The following is a 23,814-nucleotide window of genomic DNA, read 5'->3' on the forward strand; positions in this document are numbered from 1 at the left end:
CATAAATTTGACTATATGAAAATAGCCAAACGTCAATTTGCTCCTATATGGGATTTTTTCTGTTTGTTTTTCTGGTCTTGGGGAGAGGGTTTTTTTGGCTTTTGTTGTTGTATAAACGGAAGGACAGATCTGGTCATTACTTTTGTCAGTGTTCAGTATTTTAACTTTTTTTTTAATCTCATACCTATTTCATATAAAATAACAAAATATACAGAGAAAGCTGAGTTTGTTACATTAGTTCATACACACAGAGTAAATAAAAGTTTTTTATGTATGGCTTTGCAAAGGTAGATTATGAAGTGACTTTTCTAATTTATTTGTTTAAAAGCATTTTAAGAGAACGTGTTAGTGTGCTTACAATAGCGGCCATGGTAGTCGAATGTCGAGCCAAGAGTTTAATGCTAGGATCACTGGAGGTCTTGCCTGACACTGCTTCTGCAGCCTTCAGAAGACAAATGTAGTTTATTACAACCTCGTCTATCTTAGCTATAATTTCCTGCTGCTGTGTTTCAGAGTTCATGACTTTAACTAAACGCATGCAGGCTTCTGTTAAGCAACAGAGTACTTGAAAGCTGGAAGTCATAGCTAAAAGCATTTCCTCAGGGCTTTTATCAGACATGGCCATTTTCCTGCAGGCACTTCCCAACTGTCTCGATTCCATAGATAACAGTTGTTTGTACTTAGAAAGTTTAAGGTCACATGTTTCTGGGTGTAAATCTTCTCCCTTGCCCATACTTGCTCGGACCAGTGAGAGTAGCTCATTGGCATCCTTTTGTGCTGCAATAAATCCATCAGGCATTGCATATGTCTTCTCTTTCATCACATTTATTCGCGTGATTCGTGCATCAAAGGCCACATCATTGAGATTCACATCAATTTGGCCACCTTGGATGTCAGCACTGCTCTTCTCATGCACGTTGACTGCCTTATCGTGTGGGGGCTCAGCAGCTTTCGGGGACTCCAAGACTTTCTGCTTAATTTCACTGGAAAACGACTGACCAGATGGTTCTGTGAGCTCAGACAGGATCTGTGGTTCAAAGAGACATGAGAGCTGATGGCTGTCTTGGTCATCTTCGTCGTCGTTGCCCTTGTTTCCTCTGCTTAGGAAACAATAGCTGAAGGGGCCACGACACCTCCAGGTGCTGGTGTCCAGCTTCCACAAAGGCAACGTTCGACACTGCTTTGAGTCCTTCTGACCGGCACCTGTGCCTGAACACCTCTTACTCTCCTTCCTATCAGTGCTGACATACACACAACTCTGGGAATAACTTTTTGACAGCTTTCTGCCCAGGGGGAGTTCCACCTTTCTCTCCGATTTGGATTCGTCCCTTTGTGTGATGTTCAGGCATTTCAAGCTGGCTGCAGCTGCCTTCTTATCAAACAGCATCTCAATGCCTGCAGATCCTCCAGTGATGCTGCTGCTGCGTCTCAGCACTTTCCTGTTGTGCGGCATCCTGAGGCTTCCTCCTATCATGTCATATGGCCGTAAACTAACTGTTGCCCCACAAGCCTGATTTACTTTGGGAATGTCACAAGAGTCTTGATTTTGACTTGGCACCTTTGATTCTGATAGCATGGATGATAGCACGATGGAGTCAGCTAGAGGCTGTCTAGGAAAAGCTGTAGGCATGTCTCCTTGTCTTCCCTTTTCAGGCTCTGTGAAAGCTACACTAGGGGTAGTAGAAGAGCAGACAGAATAATTAAGCATCACCCTGATAATATTCAGAGACTGAACTTCTAAATACCTTTAAACAGTCAGGACAAATACATTCCTGGTATTTCCCAGTGGTCTCCATTCCTCAAAATATTTCACAAAAAATTCATTGCTAGTTTCTCATGCCTTTTGTATTTCATTAAAATGCCTCTTAAAATCTATCAACAAATTATAACTTATGAATAGTTAATTGTTCATTCCATTACAGTAGACTTACTTAAAAAAAGGAAGAGCAAATTATCTATAAAACATCCTAAATATCCCCCAATATATGAATTGCATGTTTTCTATTAACTAACTAGATGATTACTTTCAGAGTAAAATACCTTCTTTAACTACACCTAAGAGGGTACGGAAAGATGCATTCATGGTATTTTTGATTTGGTTATGTGTTTCTTTTGGCAGAGAAATAACATTTCTCATTCTGGCTCCTAGTCTGTTCCACTTTCAGATTTTCATGCGTTCACACACTACTGCTACATGTGGGTTGCAACCCAGGAAGAGGGAAACATTTAAAACGCAACTGAAAGAATTTCCAATACTATCTCTGAAAAACTGTGCATTTTTTATAACAGTAAGTTCATAAAATCTCTTGAAATTGGAACTGAAAAATGTCATAATGGCTCTGTATGTAAATTATTCTTTAAGGAAACACCTACTGTCAGATGGTGAAGTAAATACAGGCTTAATAAGGTAGTGACGTTTTCTCATCCTTACATTTAGAGCTTTTTATCATACTAGCATGTTTTTGACAATCTGCTAAAATAGCATATAAGATACATAATAAATAAATCACAGGTTTTTCTCTCCTACATTAATATACCTTGTGAAGTCATCTTATAACCTAACAAGCATCCTGGAATTTAAGTGACTATGGATTTCGGAGAGTCTTCCAAAGAGTGGAAGAGAGACCTCTCCATCACTGTCCTCCCAAATATTTTTAACTGTAATGAGAGGTTTTTAAAAAAATTGATCTTTGTAAGCTGCTCATAAGAATATCTCAACATGTACAAGTAAAATGAATAGATACACTGCAGGTCTAATCCTACTGCCTGCTATGGCTTGATGACGTAGTTTCAAGTAAAGATAATGCAAATGTCTCACCTAGTCCTCAATGTTAACACGTAGCTTTAAAAACAAACATAAAAAACGCTTTATTACTGCTCTACCTGTAGTTTCTTTTATCTTGGGGATCCGATGACATCCTTCTCTCAAAGTGCCAAACAGCGGTTCAGCATTAATTGCTGAATGCACGACAGGCACTGTCATTCTGTGACACACAGCTTCAGGCTGCTGGTGCAGGTCCTTGTATGTCGTTCCATGGTTTGGGAGAATGGCAGCTCTTTCATCTGCTGGAATATAGGCAATGCCCTTCATTGATGGGTCAGAGATAATGTGCTTAACATCAGAGGTACAAAGAGGGGATTCAACAGGGGTAGCACATGTGCTACTGCCTGTGCTGCATCCTGCGTCCACTGAAGAGCACTGAGAGCTTTGCAGTGAGAAATGGCCTTCACTTTGCAGAGATGACATGCGCTTAGCCAAGTGATATTCACAAAGTCTAGCCACGCTTTGCTCAGCTTCTGGAAGCTTTGAAGGATGGTCATCTGCAGATAAATCAGTATCTTCTGCATCATTTAGGTCTTTGGCTGAAGACACGGGAGTCATATCTGACAGAAAGTTTTCACCGTGGCTAAGCCCTGAGGTATCATCCTGATCCACCTCAGGATCAACTTCATCCTTACAGTCAGTTTCTGTTTTACCAAGGACAGGAACTCTTGGAAAAGTCTTCCCGTTCACTGTTTCTGGGCTTGGCTTATCTGCTGCCCCATCATCGGCAGCATACCATCTTTGGCGAAAGGCAGTTCTCTCCACATTAAAAGTGCTTAGGCGTTGACTGTCTCTTGCTGAAAGAGTTCCAAATTTAGCTTTTAGATCTTCATCAGTCTCTGCTTTTTTAGTTCCCTGTTGCTTTTTCACAGTAGCATTGCCATCAGAGGGTGCTTTTACTTCGCTGCCTGTCATCTTATGTTTCCTTTTACTAGTGCAAGAATATACCAAGGATCCCATGTGCAATTTGCTAAAATAATCAGTGACAGATTTTGTTTCCATGGTCTCTGGCTCCATTTCCATGTTATCTGAATGAAGAATCTGCTTTGAAGGCACAACTTTTGACTGTAGCTCTCCAGCCTGATGACCAGCCGAAGGCTGTGAGGGCTTCATGCCTGGCCCTCCAGTCTGATTCTTAGCAATGGGAAATTCAGTCTGCTCTTCCACAAGGGGTTGGTAGCCTTCACTTGTGGTCAAAAACATACGTGCAGTATTTTCCGACTGTTTCTGTGCCGCGGCTAGTTCAGAGCTTTCAGTCATTTCAGAGGAATTTGTTTCATTGCCAGAATCTGAAGATGACTCAGGGCTATATGCTCGCAGGATAGCTACACCTGCAAGCCACAAAAAATAAGTCAATTAAATGACAGCAGCTGAAGCACCTGGATAAGTGACAAGCAAAAGGGGTGCATTAGAGACAAAAATATGCTTTGCAAGAATACTCTGATTTTATTGCACAGTTCCCGGGACAGGTAGTTTAACAACATAACGGTAGTTCCATTAAATAATATGGAATACGATGTATGCAAAATGATGGCCAAAAAAAAAAAGGAAAACCAAAAACAAAATAAAAACAACCCTCATGAAATGGAGTATTTCCAAAGTTAAATGGATGAGATGGAATGATTTTCAATGAATAAATGTAACTATGGTGAAAGAACCTGAATTGTCATTCGTCTGCTGTTCCTCTGAAGCAGCCAAAGCTTCTAGTGCTTGAAGTGTAGTGACTACAGCATCATCTATCCCCTTCTCACACTTCCCCTCTGTATTAGTAGGGACAGCATCGATAAGCGACACTGGAATGTCATCATTGCCTAGATTACTGGCTTGCTCCTTGTTGTCTCTAGGCTGCGTTGCTTGATTCTGAGAGTCTTCCTCATCTGAACTGTCCCTGAAGCCAGGTGGAGGAGCAGCAATGGCCATGTTTAAGGTATGCAATAGGAAATCATCTTCATTATCATCACCTTCTGGAGGTGGAAGTGAAGTCAAATCAATAATGTCATCACTAGAACCAGAAAGGCTGAGAAGAGTAGGCCTATTGATTTCTCCTACCATAATGTCTTCTTCACAGCTTACTTCATCTTCATCTTCAGCATCATCTGTGTTTTCTGCATAACAAATATCATGCAGCAAAGGCTCTTCTATCCCTTCCGCAGCTCCAAATATTTTACCATCGTTTATAGTTGCGTAAACAGAATTTGTAGCAAACTGAATGCTTTCAGTATCTGGTGACAACTCCATGCCTTTAATGTCATTGGCATTACTAATATAAATGGCTCTTTGTTTTTCTAGTACTTCTGGACTTTCATCCAAAAGCCTTTCATAGCCAAGAGTCTGCGGGTTGATACCATCCAAGTTGTGATCTCCAAATATAAAGGAAACTTTTGCTTCCCGGGGGGAATCCTGTGCTTTCTTGCTAGATTCCAAACCTGAGAGTGACAGCAGTGAAGGCTGATTAAAATTTCGGCTTTCTTCTGCTTCAGTGGGGTCACTTTGCTTGGCCAGATGCTGATCAAATCCATCTGAATTGTAAGTATTTTCTATGTACAGATGTCTGTGTTCTTTTTGACATAACAGACTTTCAGAAACATCTACAGTCTTCTGTTTCGGATCAGCAAAGGACATTTGAGTCTCCTGATCTCCTTCAGCCAGGAAAGTGGTAGTTTTTGGTATACAATTCCACTCAGAAGCAAGGAGATTATGCTTCCCTCTATTTTCAGTTCCTATAGCATGGTGAAATAAAATCAACATTGTGAAATCAAAGAGTAAAGTCATGTCATTTTTAAACAATAACTTGTTAATGCTGAGCAATAAACACTCTGAATAGGACAGCTGAGCCATCAAACACTTCAGAAAAGCACTTTCAAACTCACCTCTGCTCTAAGTTAAATACCTGTTGATTTAATGACCTAAAGTTTAACTGGTACTTTTGTACTTTAGCACAAAACTAACCCTCAGCTAGGTACAAATGCTATTCCAGGAACAGTAACACAAATCCAAAACCCCAGCTGGTTTCTCCAACACTGTATGTATTCTTACAAAAGAGATATGCATACAAAATAGTAACACTTACAGGGAGCATGCATCTGTTTCACTACAGTATAAAAGAAATTAATCACCTGATTTATTTTACCATTAAGATGCTATCATAGGCTGAATATTAGAACATTATAAAGCTGAACTGACATACTGTGGTGCTAGGTCTGAGCCAGCAATCAGATCTCATTTGGCATAGCCTTGTATTTATCTGGAGGTGCACTGGCTTAAGCTGGCTTCTGCTTTATACATTGGACCATCGTTAACATACTGTGCAACAAATACCTGTTTCTCGGCTCCCTGTATTTTTCTTGTTGGCCATGTTAAATATTGAGCGCCTTGAGTCAACCAGGAGTCTATAGTATCCAGCTGTTAGGCAAGCAAGATTCATTGCATCTGATGACTCCATCAGTAGAGTAATAGGCTAAGAAGAATACAACCAAGTCTTGGTTAAGGCTGTTCCTCCTCAATCTGTTTACCTGCTGACAATACTACTACATGGAAGTAAAAGGAATTACATCACAAACACCACATTAAAAAATACACACAAGAACTCATTTTCCTCACTACCAATATCAAACAGTATCAAACATTTAGAAAAGACTGGAGTTGCAGTAAGGTAGAAGTCCAAATGGACATTTTAACAGATGATTTTTCTCTCTTTCTGAATGAAGATAACCATTTTAAGACTTGCTTCATCTTTTGCTTGCATAGATATATTGTTCTCGCCAAAGCACTTTTTTCTGTTAGTCTGAAACTGCCAAGGGCTAAGAACCTGGTACATTAGGCGCTGGAGTCTTGCAGTAGCATGGGAATCTGCAGCTTCCCAGAAAATGAGGTGCCCTAGCACATGTAAAGAAGCAAGATACAAGAAGCAAACAGAGTCAGCGAAAGTTCAGGTTCAGAAAACACAGTAGTGAGGTTAACGCTATCATTATGCGGCAGTGACAGTGAATGACAGCTTAAAAGATCTCAGTTTTTGTGGCCTTGCATTACTCAAAAGACAAGTGATGAAAAAATAAGCAGATAAACAGAGACAAAGAGAATGGAGAAAGATCCTCAGAAGGGAGATCAGCAAAGAAAACAAACTCAAAGCATTGAGGAAAAAAAAGCCAGACCTAACAAAAATGAGAGACCTCAGAGCTTTGAAAAACTATGGCTGCCAGGCTAGTGAGCATTGAACCTGAGACATCCATGCAAAACATACTTTCTTTAATTCCTTTTTCTTTTGCAACAATATATAAATTTCTTTGCCTAAAACTTTTGTTCATGTCTCTGTAGCTTTTAACACCAAAAGCTGCTCTTCTCAAATTTGTTTTAAGGTGGCTAGCCTCTACAACTCCTAGAGAGGAAATAAAAATGAGGCCCTTAACATGATACATAGATAGAAATTACACTGTAGACAACCCATCTGATCACTCACAGTGTGTAGTGACTCATAGCTATGTGGACATTTGTGACAATTTATCATAATTAAGCAGGCAGAGGCACTGTCACAAGACAGATGCAGAGACCTGCATCATTTGTTCCAGGAGCAACATTACATGCAACAAAGATGGCTCTCCAACTTACTCAACCCATTACTAGTTAAAAGACAACTGATTCTGATGGAGGCTGCGGCCAAAACATAACTGATGATCATAGCTTACTACCAAACTGACAATAGGTCTGATAATTTTTTAAATGCCTGTGCTGCAGCATCTTAGGCCAAAACACCCCAGGTGCCCTGAATGTTGTATGAACAGTTTTCAGCAACATGGAAAAATTTGTGCATTTTTTGTTTCTTTAAAGTATTTTGTGCTACAGTTTGAGCTTCTGTTAAATACATGTTTCTTTCAAAGCATTCAACTATAGCTATAAAAGTTAACTATAAATTATTAAACCTACAATGGGCTAATTAATCTCTTATTTTGAGTGACTACTAAAAACTAACATTTGAAATGCTATGTTCATCTCAAATTTTCTGCAGTCATTGACAGAAATGGATGATCTCCACAGAAATCTCAGATTGCTGAAAACAGTGCTGTGAACTACTGTTAATCTCCTGAACAGTCCTGTGACAGCTAAACTTTTATTGCCTGCTTCTGCCAAGTGATACATGCTTGAGAAGACATTAAAAAGAAACAAAAATAAAATAAAAATTCAAACTGTATGGGCATTCACAGAATCTGGATATATGAACCTGCTACCTTAGGGTAAGACAAGGGGTGAAAACATCAGTTGAGAATACCTACCTGCATGTGCCTGCATCTCCTCCACCGGACATAGAGACAACCCCTAGTTATGCCCCACAGAGAGGCAATTTTTTTCAAATTCTATCCAGAGCCTCTCAGATTTGTAATTTTACTGTTAGGCCAGTCTCTTTGGGTTTAAGATTGCATGTGTCGAAATGCAAGGAGATGGGAATATACATGGTTTGCGATAAGACAGTAACATTATTATAACATAAAACAATATAATACCATGGCAATATATAATACTATGGCATACAGTGCTGCATTTTACATATGAGCAGATGGGAAGGATTTAATTTCTATATTACTTTCTCCATCTGAAAAAAGGTAATAACAGCTCTCTCACAAGAGGGCTACAAGTTTAGCACAGTAATGCAGGTAAAGTAGCCTGAGATAGATGTTATTATTGCTAAGTAAGGTGAAAGAGATGCTGTGTTCACCAACCTGTACATTTCCCTTAATTTGCTGTCAAAGAGCATCTAGATTAATTTACAGAAATGTTTTTTTTCATTAACTTAAATACAGGGAAACAGTTCCAGGTCAATAAACCTAAAGCATTCAAAACAAAAGCTTAGTAAAATATTCCTCGTGTATGTTTTTTGTGTATAGCTGGGTAAGCAGTTGTTAGGCTCTATTTATTTTAACAGAATATTTAAGTTTCAAGTATGAGAACTCTTCCTTCCATCTCTGATTATCCTGATTAATGCTCTATACAGTCTATGAAGCCTTTCACTTCAAAACCAAATAGAAACCACATCAAGAAGAACTAGGACAGTATAATATACAAAACTCCACTCATTGCCAGTAGATGCCACAGATGCAAAGTGTTAGTGGGATTTAAGAGAAATTAAATGACTACAGGTAGATGAAGAGCATCTGTGAATACATTATGTAAGGCAAAGCACTGAACTGGAATTATAAGGGCTAAGAAAAAAACCTTGCCTTTTTACAGTTTATTTCATTGGTAACTGCTCTGCGGTTACTTGCAGTGAACTTTGCAGATAAAACACTGAATTACAGGGGACACTGGTCTGATGCAACTGGCAATTCTCTAATGGTAATAATATTGTCTGTTACACTAGAAGAAGCTTCTAGGGGCTCAAGAAACTTCAAAAGAAGGCCAATTTCATCATCACCTGTTCTCACCACGGAAATCAAGGGAGAGAACAACAAAGTGAGTTGACTGGGGTCAGCCAAGAGAAAAATCAGAATAGAATACAAGTACTGCAAAACACCAGTCTGGTACACTGTAGGTCCCTCAAATGCCCAAGCTGTACTCTACCTGCACTCTGACCAAAAGAGAGCTAAAAAGGCACCCTCAGAATATTATTAGAATGAAAATGTTCAGAACAGTATAGCTTGATCAAATACTCAAAGACAAAACATTATTTAAAGAAGTTATATCACTATAAATCAACAACAAACTTACTTTTACATCTAAGACATGCAGCTCAACTCTAACACTGCTTTCGTCTTCTGTAAACATCTCAATCCTGTTCACGTGGCTGAAGTCTGCCAGAAGAGCCACCAAGTTTGTTTTGGTGTTTATCACATGACTGATTCCATACCGCGGCCCTACTAATAGCGTCACTTCTGAACGCTTTTCTCCCTGCTTTAGCAGAAAAAGAAAAAAAAGCAAAGTAAAAAACATTATAGGTACTGCATAGTGACAGAAATCGCCACTGCCTTCTTTCATTTCAGGGAGCTACATTTGCATGGCATTTCTACCTTAAAGATTATTATGTTTTTCTAAGAAGATACGATATACAAGAGAATACTTGATTCATAATTAAAACCAAAAAGTAAAGGGATCTGCTGCTGGATATTGACTATACTCTAGTTTATAGATGGATAGTTGGATGGACAGACAAATAGGTGGATGGACTCTGCTTCTGTTAAAAGAAAATCTTTGTCATTAAGAGTTTTCCAGACTAAGAATTTTAGTATTCTATAGTTAATTGGATGGTGCTTTGCCAAAAAGGTGCTACCTATCTCCAAATCTCCAGTAAAATTCAAATTATAAGAAGATAGTTATTTTCAAGATGAAAAGAAAAAAAAGTTATTTGGTTCAATTAACAATGATTTTTTTAATTGTATGAATAGACCTAAACTTCTGAAGAAAATGATATGGTCCAGCTTTTGCAAAAAGGCATTTGGATAAAAAAATCAAGAGAAGAGAGAGACTATTTCAAGAGAAATATTACCACTAGTGTTGCCTTGAAAACACGCCCTCCATATAATCGTAGATCACTGAGGAACTTCAGATAATGCACCTTGGCTTGCAGAGCAGATAGCTGAGGAAGGAGAAACAGGGGTAAGAGGTAGTGGTGGAAGTAAACACATTACCAAATTCAGAAAGGAAATGTATTTGCGTAGTCTAAGGAGAATGGACTGCAATAACAGCTCTTCAAAGCCTGAAACTAAATCATTCGAAGCTTGAGTTTCAGATGAGGAGAAACTCTTAATTTTCTTTCTTAAAATTAAGATCTCGCTTGTTTAGTTAAAATGCACTGAGGACTTGTGTATGGGCGGATCACAGCACTGCAAGAACATTGTAACTGCTCCAATAAAGGGAAAATGTTAAACTACTCAGATTAAACATCTGTTCATTGAGGGATTTCAAGGCTAGACAGCAGCTTTCCATTCTTAATCATCATCAGTTCTTAAACATTTAGGTACCTATACAGAGAAAAAGACCAAAGAATTTGCTTTTGTCAGCCATGTTTATTACATTTTGCTAGGTACTTGTGGCCTATGGCATATTATTCCACCTCATTACTGCATTTTCTATTTTTTAAAACAAAACTCTTCCACTATATTTAGTAGGGAATAAATCTGAAAGCTAAATACACTACATCAATACATATGATCATATCATGCAATACATATCATAATTTATCTCCTTTTTTCTCCTCTGAGCTTAAACTACCTACTTAAAAAGAAACAACTTGGAAATATTTTATGAGACTGAACGGAAACAAGAAACAGTTCATTACATACAAACACTCTGGACCCAAACCTTACACTTCCCTGGTGTAAATCCTTATATCTGCACTTTTAAAAGATAAGATAAAACAAGCTCATCTCCTTTGCTATTCTCATTTCAGCCACAAGATTTCTAATTCAAAATCTTATTTGATCTTGAACAACATTTTAAGAGCCCCTATCTGAAGGTTTTTCTAGACACCAAGGAGGAAATGGATCCGAAGAAGAGCAACTAGTGGTAATGCTTTCCTCTTCCCTTCACCAGGTGTTCAGTTGGTGGAGAAATACACAGGGGTTGTAAAAAAATGGGAAAATGCTGAGAATGACAGGGTTCCCTTCATGTGGAGGGAGAGAAGACCCGACAAAGAAATCAGTTCCTGCATCAGTACCTACAAGTGAGACAGAAGGTGACAACAAGCTCAGATGCTTTGTTTCTGAGACCTACCTGATAAAAAAGCAGGTGGGCACAAAACATATTTCCAAAGCTCAAATCGAAAAGAATGAAGCAAAACAAACAAAGTCTGCTTGCTGCAGGAAGGGACTGTTACAACCTCTCTTCTAACCAGGAACCGATACTGTATGCCACTGTCATCACCTGCAAGGCCCGCAGCAGCGATGGCTTCCAAAATAAACCCAAATTTACACTACCAGGATAAACAATAAGCAACTGTCATTATTTAGCTTTAGCTTCAGCAGTATAGGAGGTGTGCAGTGCTTCAGTCAAAAAGGTGGCCTTTCTTCCTGAGCATCGCAGGTCAAACACATAGAGCTACATTCACAGTCATTATGTGATCTGAAATCTCCAAGCACGATTTCTGCTGATCACAATGAACTTTAGCTCAGGCACCAGGCGTTTTGCGGGTTTTCTGTTCATAAACAAAGTGTCATGAAGCAGGATTAAACTCATTTTATGTCTCAACTAGTCACTCTTAGATTCTTTCTATAGTCCGAGGAGAGAAATAGGCATCTCTAGGACACAAGTTATCTGACCTATTTTTGGTTCCTAATGTGGGATGAGATGAATCGCTCCCTAGAAGTGCCTATTTCTCTCCATTGACTACAAAGAGAGACTAGATGACTTGCATAAAGAAACCTCATTATGGTGTCTAAAACCAGCCTCATCCATATGCACGTAACAAAGGCATTTCTCAGAGACATTGTCTTCTACGTGTTTTTTTCCAGCTAAGGTGAAAGCTTAGTGCTAAGAAAAGCATTTTACAACAGCAAGGAGGGTCATTTACTGTAAGGACCATCATCTATCCAGTTAGATCTTGGCCAGTGAAAAGCCTCTATCTACAGCATAATGGAAAACAATCCTGAAAACTAGCATTTATGTCAGGCCCATAGGTTAATGTGGTTCAGATGAGAGCATCAGAGAGAGAACAATAACTTTCCTAACAAGTCTGCCATTAATAGGAAGCACTAAATGAATTAAAAAATATATATCTTTATCATACGTGAAGTATTAATAACCAGTTTTCTGGCATGCTCAAGATAAGAAGATAGTTTAGTTGGGGTATAATTAATTATTTTTAATTGTCCTTGGCTGTGTTGTACTGAGAACCAAAAGTTAAATCTCTGAAAATATAATGGCTAGGTGTTTCTCCGAAGGATTGACTTTAAATGTTTCCCATGCATGCCACCCTCTCTGTTCTTTAAAACATATTTTGCATTAAGATGCAAATATAATACCTTTTTACCCGGAGGAACTAGGTTTTGATTTGCTTTGACAAGGTGTGAAAGTGCTTTCTTTATGTTCTTTTCTTTCATGCTTTGCAGCACAGCAGATGGAAGAAAAGTCTCTAATCCCCATTCTTTTCTGCAATAAAAGGCATATATTTAATTTCACATTCCTGTGATGATTATTTATCTAAAGACTGGTGACTATGATGCCAAGTGAATGAACACCTGAAAACAGAAGGAGAGTTGATCAAGTCCAAAGTTTTGCAATAACACATTATTTTCTATAATCAACCTCTGTTTTTCTTATGAAAAAGATGCTTTAAAATTATACATAGTATCACTTCTATGCCTTCCATCTCTTCAATTGTGCCACTCAGAAAAGAAGTTTTAAGTTTTTATGTTTAAAGTCTATGCTGTATTGTTAAACACCACTTAATTACATAGGCTAGTACCATTATAGAATTAAAATCGCAGAAGACTTAACAACATAATGTCAGACTTAATTTTATTTTCTAAGCTTTTTTTAGAACATGCAAACTAGCCAGCCATTGTCTTTGTCACTTATATTTTGTGGGTTTTTTCCTTGTCAAAAACAACCAGTCCCCCTCCTTTTACCAAATTTTCTGCTTGAAGCACCCCTTTTGATAGAAGACTGACTCTTCACTTTTAAGTAATTATCTCTGCTGATTCATTAATAGGATACAACATAACATGATCTTCAGTAAGGTGGATAAACTCTACAAGATTGAGTGTGCAATGGTTATTATTTCCATTCTGCAAGTAAACTAAGCAACAACAACAAAAGTTTTGGGATTGTTTTTTTTTTAAAATCCAAGCAGATGTACACGCAGTTGCATTTTGGAAATTTTCTTTTTCTTTGTAGTTACATACACATGTTGTCTAACATAAAACAGGTGCCTACTGGGATACTTCTGTATTTAAAAAATATTACAAACGGAATCTAAGACCCTACAGTCTTCTGAACCAAGAAATCATCTGAATCTTACTATAACAATCTCTACTAAAACCTTAGGATTCAGACCATATAAACTTAGATCTGACCATTAATTCATTGAAAGAAAATGAGCTAATCTTATTTACAGTTATAGGCTATTTCATGTGCCTGAACAGATGACCGAAAGGTAAATGGACCAAAAGGTCCATACTTACAGCGCTTAACACACCTGAATCAATTTCAGTGACAAAGAATGAACCTAAAATTGGTGCATGCATACAGACATATTAAAGAAACAACCTTAAACAAGCTGTAAGTAACTCCTAATGTTTCACTTTTAAAGAACACACTGCATTCTCAACTTACTCTATGTATTTGAGGGAGATTTTCTGAGTTTGCTTGGTGGTCACAGTTGCAATATACATTTGTAATGCAGCCAAACGCAGGGCAATGTCATATTTCAGTTCTGGTCCAAATCTTTCCTGAACCACGTCGTTACAGCTCTGCCAAAGAACCAGTAGAGGGAGCATCAAGTTCAAAAATCTTGCATTAAAAAAAATTACAGTCCCTTTTTTTAAAAAAAAAAAAAATTAACACTGGATAAAGAGTAACCCCCAAACTGAGAAGCAGGACCATGCTGAAGGTAGGACTGTTTCTCTCAGAGGCGTCAGATGATCACCAGGATATGGGCACTTCTGAAGAACAGAAGTACTTCTGCCAAAGAGCAGAAGGCATGAGCATTTTGATCTAAGCTCTCTTCGTCCTTCCTGGGGAGAACAGTCATCCTCTTTCACAGAGAGTGCTGGGAGGGTATCAGTGTATCTGGAGCCAGGACAGCTGGATTCTACCTGGTGACATACCCAGGAGAACCACATTGCTTGTACATCAGTTTTCTCATCCATTTTACTGGAAGTTCCTTTTCAGACATCATTTCTGTCTGATATTACAGTACCAGAAATAAGTATTAGCAATTACTTCAGCTTCACTCTTTTCTAAAGCCAAATAAATTCTGGAAAGATATCAAAGCATTACTGTTTGGAGAGACTTATGAAGGAAGGGGACTTTGCAGATGATAAAGATTTGCACATTCCCCAAGTGCATTCATTGGCTTTATGCAGCAGAAATAAAAGCCAGGATTTACTGCAGTCACGCTTTTCGATGTGAAGATATAAATCTATATATACACTGAGTGCAGCTATCTTTTCATTCTCCTTTACACTAACAATGGCCATGCTTTCACTTACCTGTACATAGAGATATTCAAAAGCAACTGGATCTCTTCTTAAAAGATCAATGGGATCCTTTGGGACAAAGCTAATCCTGAAAAGACATCTCATCTTATGCGAGCTTGGCCTCTGGGTCACCTAGAATAGTGCAATAATCATATTAGAGCTTGGCAACCCTAGTTGAGCAATGCAGTTTTGTAGCCTCAGGCAATGTGACCCTGCTCCAGAGCCACATGCTAGCAAGAAAAATAATTCTGTCCAACAAAGAGCTTTGCCATGGCCTCCTTATTAAGTTCTTCACATAAGAACATCGTATACATAATCTTGTGGAAAGACTTTTAGACTCATATAGGCATGACTTCCCAATACAACTCATCCTCAAAGCAACAGAATTCACTCATTCAAAACTAGAGTGAAAGGACAGAGAAAACAGACCTTAATGAAAACCATCCAAGCGAAATACAAACTGAGTTGTGCTTCAGCAGGACCAAAACACTCATAAACGAGAAGGGCTAAAAGGTTTCTGGGGAGAAGTGACATTTTATTTCTTAGACTGACTGAGAACACAGGTGAAGCACAGCTTGGCAGCTATTATTCTCACTTTCTCTCGCTTGTTTTAATCTATTAGGCAATTTGTGAGAAATTAGGTCTTTTTCCTGGGTTGTTCTGGATTAAAAGATCTACCCCATGACTTCTGACCAAGACAAATCTCTCCCAATACATTAAAAAAAATCAAAAAGACCACTTTGCGTGTTGGTCAGCAGAACTTTGTTAAGCATGTAACACCATAATCTGGGTACATTCACGGGGGGACCACCACATAGTTGATGAATAATTGGACGAAAGGGTAACAATCCAATAACACCATTGTAAGTCATGGTCAGCAGCAACATTATAATGGCAAATTAAAGTATTGCTGATTTTACAGGAACTTCAAAGAAGACACCCTCAGAACTAATGTAGTTTATGTAGTTTATTTAATCAGGCTACTGTAGTTAGAGAGTTAGTGTACTTTATAATCAACATCTTTAATTGATAAAACTATACTTTGAAAAATCTCCAATGAAGTCTCTGTCTTGCCCTAACAATTTTCAAAAAGTGTGTTTATCTCACGTTGTCTCTGACCTCATTCCTAAGTATCTACGCATACTCTGTATGTATAAATTAAAGCTCCGGATGGGATTTTCGAGAGCTCACTGTGCTGGTTTATTCTGGTCCTTCTGATTTCAATGAGAATGTTACCAATCACTTCAAGAGAGACAGCTAGGCCAGGAGAGCCAGTATTGAGTACTTCTGGATATTGCACATACACTGTGCCCACAGGAAAAGAATGGTAACATGGCCAAGTCAAGTGTGTAAAGGTTAGAAAATGCTAGAAACACTGTTAGCTGGTAAACTAAGCTCCTTCATATCATTACGCAGACTCTAGTTATATGATCAAGGGAATTCTGGCATTTAAAATAAATATTTTTCCCCCATCTCATCTAAAAGAATCCACTTCTCTTTTTTTTTTCCCTCAAATTTAGGTGAAATTTAAAAAATACTAATGTTCTCCTGAAACATAGAAATATCATGGCAAATTTCAGGCTAAACAGTTTGGCAAAATGATAAGCAGCTAAAATCAGGGTCCTCTGCTGGGAACTGTGAAGCAACTTGACCTCTAGTCACACCTCCCTGGTCTGAGGAAGGAAGTCACACCAGCATTTTGTGGGTCACAATTCACCATCACTGAAGTGACATAATGTGTTGCTGTGTAAACAAGCCAAATTTGGCTTCATCAGAAAGAGTATTATTGCCTGCCACCCAGGTACAGATCTGTATAACCAGATAGGAACCAAAGATCAAAACAAGGGTTTTAAAGGAATTTGGGCAGACTGTGGTTCTCAGAACTGTTACCATGGATTTTCCAGCTGTTGAGAACATTTACTAGCTGGGCCATGTACGATATGAAAAAAAGCTTGATAAATATTTCCCAGCTTTCAGTCCAATCTTTAATAAACTTTAATGTTTTTTAATGGCCCAATGAAGCAATGAAATACATAATAGAAAAATAACTTTTCTCTGTGAGAACCTCTTACAACCACGTCTAAACACCGTCGCTATTTGGTAGACTGTATCAAGCTATAAATCTTGCCGGTAACTCACTTGAGTAATGAAAAAAACGCGTAATTTACTGATTAACCCATCTCATTAATATCTGTTTTCACATATCATTACACAAACCTGAGTTAGAGTCTCCTGTTCATGTAGCAAAAGGAGTTTTGTTCCAGATCCTTCAACCCTCTGCTCCAGCATCAGGGAAAAGTGTTCAATACACTTGATGGAAAGCTTTTCTTGAAGTGTTAAGATGACATCCTAATTAACAAAGGATTTATAAAATGTGCTTAGCTTCGTGAGGTGCTTGGGACCCAGTTCTTCACTGCCACGCACCCCTCACGTACCCAGCACGGGGTGGAAGCCCGGATGTTAAACGGGAGGATGATCATGTTTCGTGCCTGTTCTGCATGAGTATACAGGACATCACACACGTTCACCCAGTGAAAAATCAGCACCTTTACATTCATACATTCCTGAGATGGCACCAAATATGCACATGGAAAATATATACATGGGATTGCTGTAAATGGACAACTTTCTGTGCAGTTTAACATGCAAAATATACTTGTGTGGCCCTTATATCTCTCTGTCTCCCTGGAAATAAAACCTCTCCATCAGCAAAGGAGAGAGACGGTCTTGCCACTATCCTCTTCACTTACTGTCGGGGTAGGGCCACCAAGCAGTACAAACCAACTTTATATGTTCAACAAAAAAAATTAAATGAATGGCCTTTATTTGTTCTTATGGCAAGGGGTTTTGTTGAAGTCCGCTTCTTCAGTTTTAAATGCTGACAGAAAAGTCAATGATCGTGACACCTACGCAGAACAGTATCTCTAAATTCAGGGACTATGTTAATTTATAGTATAAAACCCATTTTTAGAGACTTTTAATTCATTTTTTTTCACATTGGATTATGTCTAAAGTTAATTAATTTGAGAACAATTGTTTCTAAAATAACAGCTAAACAAACCCCCTCACAAAACCATTCAACCAATCCCTACTTTACTTTCATATAACGCTTTGTAAATATATGCAGAGTATTAATATCATCTGGCAAGGTATCTTCTGCTTTAGTTAAAGTAGAAGGAAAAAAGAAATATGTAATAACCCATCATTTTAAAATAGTTTGACATTATGTTGGTGAAAAGATTAAAACATTTCTATCCATCCAAAAGATTTTTAGATATACAGAAGTATCCAGATGGATAGGACTTGCTAAGGAGATCAGGACGAATTGTAATCCAAGTGTTTTAACATAATTTAGGAAGACTAATTGATCAATTACAGTGTGTTTATGGAAAATCAACACCAAATTGGTGGAAGGATGAAAAATGTATGTAAGAGGATGGGGACAACTCTGTACAATGTAAAGAATATAATACAGTATTAATGGATTGCAAGCAACCACTCTAAATAATGCTACCATGCAGTGAACTAGATTTGGTACCCAATCTGCATTAAAACTAGCTCACCCAAACAAAAATGCTTGAGAGACTAGCAGCATGCCCAACAGTGCTAGTCGTGCTGCTTACTATGCTACTCCAGGGCATTCGCAGACACCGATGATGCCTCTGGTTTAGGAATATACATGGAACAGTGTCACAGACAGCCCCCAGCAGCCTCAGTTGTGTGACAGGGCTTCATCTCTTTTATTATTTCTGTATATGAAATGTGTTATGGAAAGCATAAAGGGCATTACACTGAGATGAGCAATTCATCACCAGCATAACCCTAAAATATCCCATCCCAAGTTCACTGGATGACAAGCTAGATGATATTCAATTAGCAGCCAACATCTTAATCTTCTTAGCTCCTGACTTTTGCTGACAAACCATGCTAGCATTTGGCAGCATATCAAAACGATAGGACCACACAATTTTAATTGCGCTCCAGGCACATTAAAATGATCACTTCTACTTCTTCTTCATTGACAATATAATATGTTTTTAGCAGCAGAAAAATGGACCAAAACCTCATTATTTCTGAGCTATGAGTCCAGCCCCAACTGAACACACTAGCAATTTTGTTCTTAAGGCATTCCAAGTAAATTATAATTACTGAAGGTCTTAAAAAGAGTTAACTGGCATTCTTGGCATTGCATACCAAGCTATATCTAGCCTACCTTTATTGAAGTGCTGCAGTCAAAACGGAAAGATTTGGTTTGTCCATTTTCAAGATACACCTTCAGAACATTTGGCATGAAAAGAAGTGAATTGTCCTTAACTGTTTCCTGCCAAACAAATTAGTGAATCAGATTAGAACATGTAACAAGGGAAATCTAAATGTTGTTCTATAAAGAAGGACATTGTTCAGATGGAAAGGTAACAACTGAAAAGAGGTGTGTTGTCTCAAATTGAAAGCAGAATTAGCAACGCCCTGCAAGTGTCTAGCCATGCTCATTACAGCTGCACTCTATAGGTCTCTTTCCTGGAAAAATATATCTGTTCACATACCTTTTATGCATGGTTTGGAGTATTTTCTTTCCCTAAATACTCTCTCTCTGTCAATAAATGCTACCTCTAAAGTTGAAACATTTTCAATAAACCAGAAAAATAGATTACTGTTTCTCTGAATATAGCAAGCTATTCAGTGTCTTCAATCTATGAAACAGGAACTGCAGATTCATTAGTAAGAATTACAATCAAGATGTTTTACATTCTCTTTATAGCTGGATATTAAATGATAATACCTGTCATAATTTAAGAACAGTAACATATAATATTGCTACTTCATTGTGATAATTAATAACAAGGATAGTAAGATAAACAGGAAAAAGGAGGGGAAACAAAGCTTTTTTTTTTTTGACAAAAAGCAGAAATTGCTTTTGACAAAAAGCAGTATCAATTTATGTTTGGAAGAGAGTTGGTTAGACATCAGTGTGGAACGATGTTCTGGCAAATTATGAAAATGAGCTGGGAGTTCATGTTTAAGGAGGAGTTCAGTGCCTCTTAAAGGGAGGCTGACTTTGCCTGAGGGCTGTAAACAACAAGTTCAAGTAGATAAAACAAATTTTAAAGAGGTCTGTAAGGTAATGTTAATCTGTTTTCCTGACACGCTACTTCTCTTGAGCTTATGGGTTTTCCTACTACAAAATTGCTCTGAAAAAAAACAAGCAAGCATTATCAAGACTATAACGACAGACATATATGTGCTATCACCACAAAATGCATACACTAGCATTTTAATTTTAAGAAGGGACAAATTTTTCACAGTATTATGGGCCCAATGGACTTTAAAAACAGATCTTTCGAAAACTTCAGAAACAGAAAAACCCTTCCCTTTGTAAGCCTATCATCACCATTGTTCCTAATATATAATTCCCTCACTTTCCAGCCTTGAGGCGTACCTCAGTCCTTCCTGAGGTTAAATAGTTGAATACTCACCGACACCTGGCCATTGATAATTACTTCTTCTGAGAAGCGCACTTTGACAGGATTGGACTTCAATCTTGCCTTTTTTGCAGCACTAATAAAAGCTGATTTAGGAGACTGGAAGGAAAAATGATAACAAGATACATCACATAATTTCAAGTTAAAACCTAACTTTCCTTTTTCAGTTATTCTCCTTGTTTCTCATACACTGGGAACTCCATGTATACAGTAACACTGTGTACCATTCACTGCAGAATGGAAATACAGTCAAACCATAATACTTCCCGAGATAATGCAGATGTACATACATATCAGGAATCACCAATACATACTGCACATACTGAAAGTTACCCCACTGTCAGACTGGAGCGATGAGAAAGGCTCTCAGTGTATGTACAAATTCTTTCTGGTGCTTCCACAATGACTGCTGTCAACAAAACTTGTTTGCATGAACGGACACTGACCAGCGACCAGCCAGTGACCCTTAGTTCAAACGCTGAATGGAAAATTTTTGCATAATCTATGATCCACTAGGTACAGACATACACACAACTTCTGTCAAAAAAGTGTCTGAGAGCTCTCCAAATGCAGTGGCATCTCACTCTGTTAGCCCACTTCAAAACACAGATTAGAACCACCCAAAGGCACCTGCAGGTCAGTGGGCTCCCCCTGAACGTATCCCCTACACACACCCTGTGCAAGTCTTGCCTTCAATAGATCAGACACTTTGTGGGACTTCATGGATTAGAAGTCTAGAAACATTTCTATTGTAATTTTGGGACCTGACTGACTTTTACCTACTACATTATTCAATGGATTCATCTGTGATCAAATGTTCAGCTCTTGGAAAAAAAATATCTCTCCATTTGAGGAGTTTGATCCATTCAATATTCACAGTCAACGGGTTTTCCATTTTAAGTAGCAGAAGCAAGATACTTTTATTCTCAGGTCAGTTACAAACACAGAGCTTCTGGCACTGCCTAACTCCATAACCATGGTAATGGGCAATGGAAGAAATCCTGGCTTTGGCTGAAAATCACCGGGCTCCTTTGGGTCAGGTTTTGGTCCATTAGTTTCAGTAAAATGTGAATTAAGACTTTCAGAATCTTATCCTAACTCCTGAGAAGTGGCCATATTGGTTTTGGATACTGAAAAGACTAACTCATGTTGCTTTGCCTGTGAGAAATTAGTGCAGGCATCAGTGATGATGATCCTGGAATAACTTCCTATTATCAATGTGGCATGACAGCAGTCCCTGTAAACACAGAAAGTCTTGTCACCATCACTCAAATTTCGACTCGACTAACAATCTGCAGGAGTGATGGAGTAGTCCAAGTCCATGTGCTCTTGTCACCCCTCATTTCTGCTGAAACTGCGTTTGCTTTTATTTTGTGTGTGTGATACAGAAGCCTTGTTTCTAGAAACTGTCAGGAAGAAGTCTTTAGCTTGTTTCTGTATGCCACTGATCTATTATCACATCGAAAATGTGGTAACTGTTACCATAGGCTCAGTATCAACCAGTGAACAAGGAATGAAAGATGCCACATTCTCCCAGAAAATATCAGAACCATCTGATAATTCCTGGAGCACAAAATAGAACCAAGAAATAAAAATGAATGCTTCTTCACTTTTACAGTTCATTCTTTCTTACCTCTTTTCTAGCAGCTACGACCATACATCTTTTTAATCAGAAACAGTAAATGACAGAAAATTCAACCCCATGATCAAACGAAGCTCAGCTTCCAAAGCCAGTGCTGAAAAATGCAGAAGGTCCCCCGGAAGATTTGAAACAACCACCAAAAAGAAAGAAAAAAAAGTTTAAAAAAATAAAGTTAATGTCTCAGGGTGGGAGACCCAAAACGCTTCTTCAGCAAGAAGGGACAACATGGAACCGCTGAAGAAGCACGCTTACATATTGTACTCTAGAGATTAATTCCTAGAAAGACACAGTATACAATAATACCATGATTAATATAATAATTCTACACATGCCTTTTCTAATTTCCCTCCTCTCCACGTAGTCCCTTTCTGCAGCATGTAAGGCAGATAGTCTATACGGCAACCAAATAATGGATTGCAACCTGTTGATTCCTGCTGCCACGGGGCAGCACAGCTATAGGAGTAGCCTACTGGCTCTTCCTTGTAAGGGCAAGGGAAAAAGAATGGTTTTCACTTACTCTTCTTGCTGGAAGAGGCTTTTTACAGTTGTTTGCTCTTATTGCAGATGAGTCACCAGTCTGGCCTCTCTTTATAGGCAGACTGCCAAATTTTCTTCCGGATTCTGGCAAGGTTATTCCCATACAGCAAATCTGGCAAACTGCTATGTGGCTCTGTCACTCCCTACAGCCTCTCTACCACCTCTCTCTTTTCCTCTCTGCAACCTCAAAAGTCACTTGTGGGGGGCATAAACACTTAAATTACATTATTGCAAAAATGTGATAGACGAGTCCAACACAACTGAAAGATTTGAACATACGTGAGTTCCCAAGAACCCTCTGGGACATGGGGTTCAATGTACCTATTGCACAGCCAGGTGAGCACACCATGGTCTGCCACAAAACATGGGGCGTCCCTCCCATTCCACTTCTGCTGTGGCAACATGCTCAGGACTCTGGCCCCTTGCCAGACACTGGGTGAGCCTGGAAGCAGACTGCTTTCTAAAACACTTCAAACTACAAACCAGGGGTGGAAGAAAAACTAGAATAGCTGCACCAGGTATTTGGGGGAACGTTCTCTGCTGGTTAAAGGTTTGAATAATAGCACAGCTTTTGCATTTAATTGCACAATCTCATTGTTTCTACCTCTGCATCAACTTGGCACTTGACATTTTCTTTTTGAGAAAGGAACTGTTTCAAAAGAGTGTGGCAAATATCTAGGAAAACAGTTGGGTTTGATTGTTGAAATTTGCTTGTCTAACAAAGCATCAGCCAGATGATCTGCTGCTCTATTCTATTTTAATGTCTTCAGGTTTGTAGGCAAAGAATTCTATCAATTAATGATTCTCAGAGTGCCAGGTTTATTTGTTTCTGATACTCCATCTTCTAGCCAAATGGAAGCCATTATCCTCAGTTAATGACCTTAAGCAGGAGGTGTTTACACTAATGCAGAACATTTATCACTGCAAGTAAAGTATTTGCATTGTCACAGATAAAAATGGCTTAATTAGAGTGACTTTTGCAAAACGAGGGGACACACTTTAACAAGGAGTCAAAATACTTCAAAAACCCACAAACTTCACACTGTGTGACCTAAGCACTGTTTCCTGTTAAAAGCCTAACTTTATCAGGAATTTAAATAATTTTTATTTGTTTATGCAGAATTCAGTAAAAAATCAGCTGATCATTTAAACACTACCTGGAGAAACTGCTAACAAGAGAAATGAAGCGTTGCATAGAGATTTGCTTGG

The 23,814-nt window shown here is 38.4% G+C and overlaps 1 protein-coding gene across 1 annotated transcript in view; it reads right to left on the reverse strand.

The window, feature by feature from the left end:
* Positions 1-313: 313 nt before the first annotated feature.
* Positions 314-23,814, reverse strand: part of FRMPD4 (FERM and PDZ domain containing 4) — a 115,105-nt gene continuing 91,604 nt past the window's right edge. The window contains 12 exon segments of the mRNA XM_068425408.1: positions 314-1,665; positions 2,884-4,155; positions 4,483-5,544; positions 6,143-6,281; positions 9,521-9,703; positions 10,296-10,385; positions 12,769-12,895; positions 14,081-14,217; positions 14,959-15,078; positions 17,164-17,295; positions 19,160-19,267; positions 20,421-20,525. Of these exon segments, the coding sequence (XP_068281509.1) occupies positions 314-1,665; positions 2,884-4,155; positions 4,483-5,544; positions 6,143-6,281; positions 9,521-9,703; positions 10,296-10,385; positions 12,769-12,895; positions 14,081-14,217; positions 14,959-15,078; positions 17,164-17,295; positions 19,160-19,267; positions 20,421-20,525 (4,827 nt within the window).

The sequence above is a fragment of the Nyctibius grandis genome, chromosome 2, assembly GCF_013368605.1.
Source record: "Nyctibius grandis isolate bNycGra1 chromosome 2, bNycGra1.pri, whole genome shotgun sequence".
Lineage (NCBI taxonomy): Eukaryota > Metazoa > Chordata > Aves > Nyctibiiformes > Nyctibiidae > Nyctibius > Nyctibius grandis.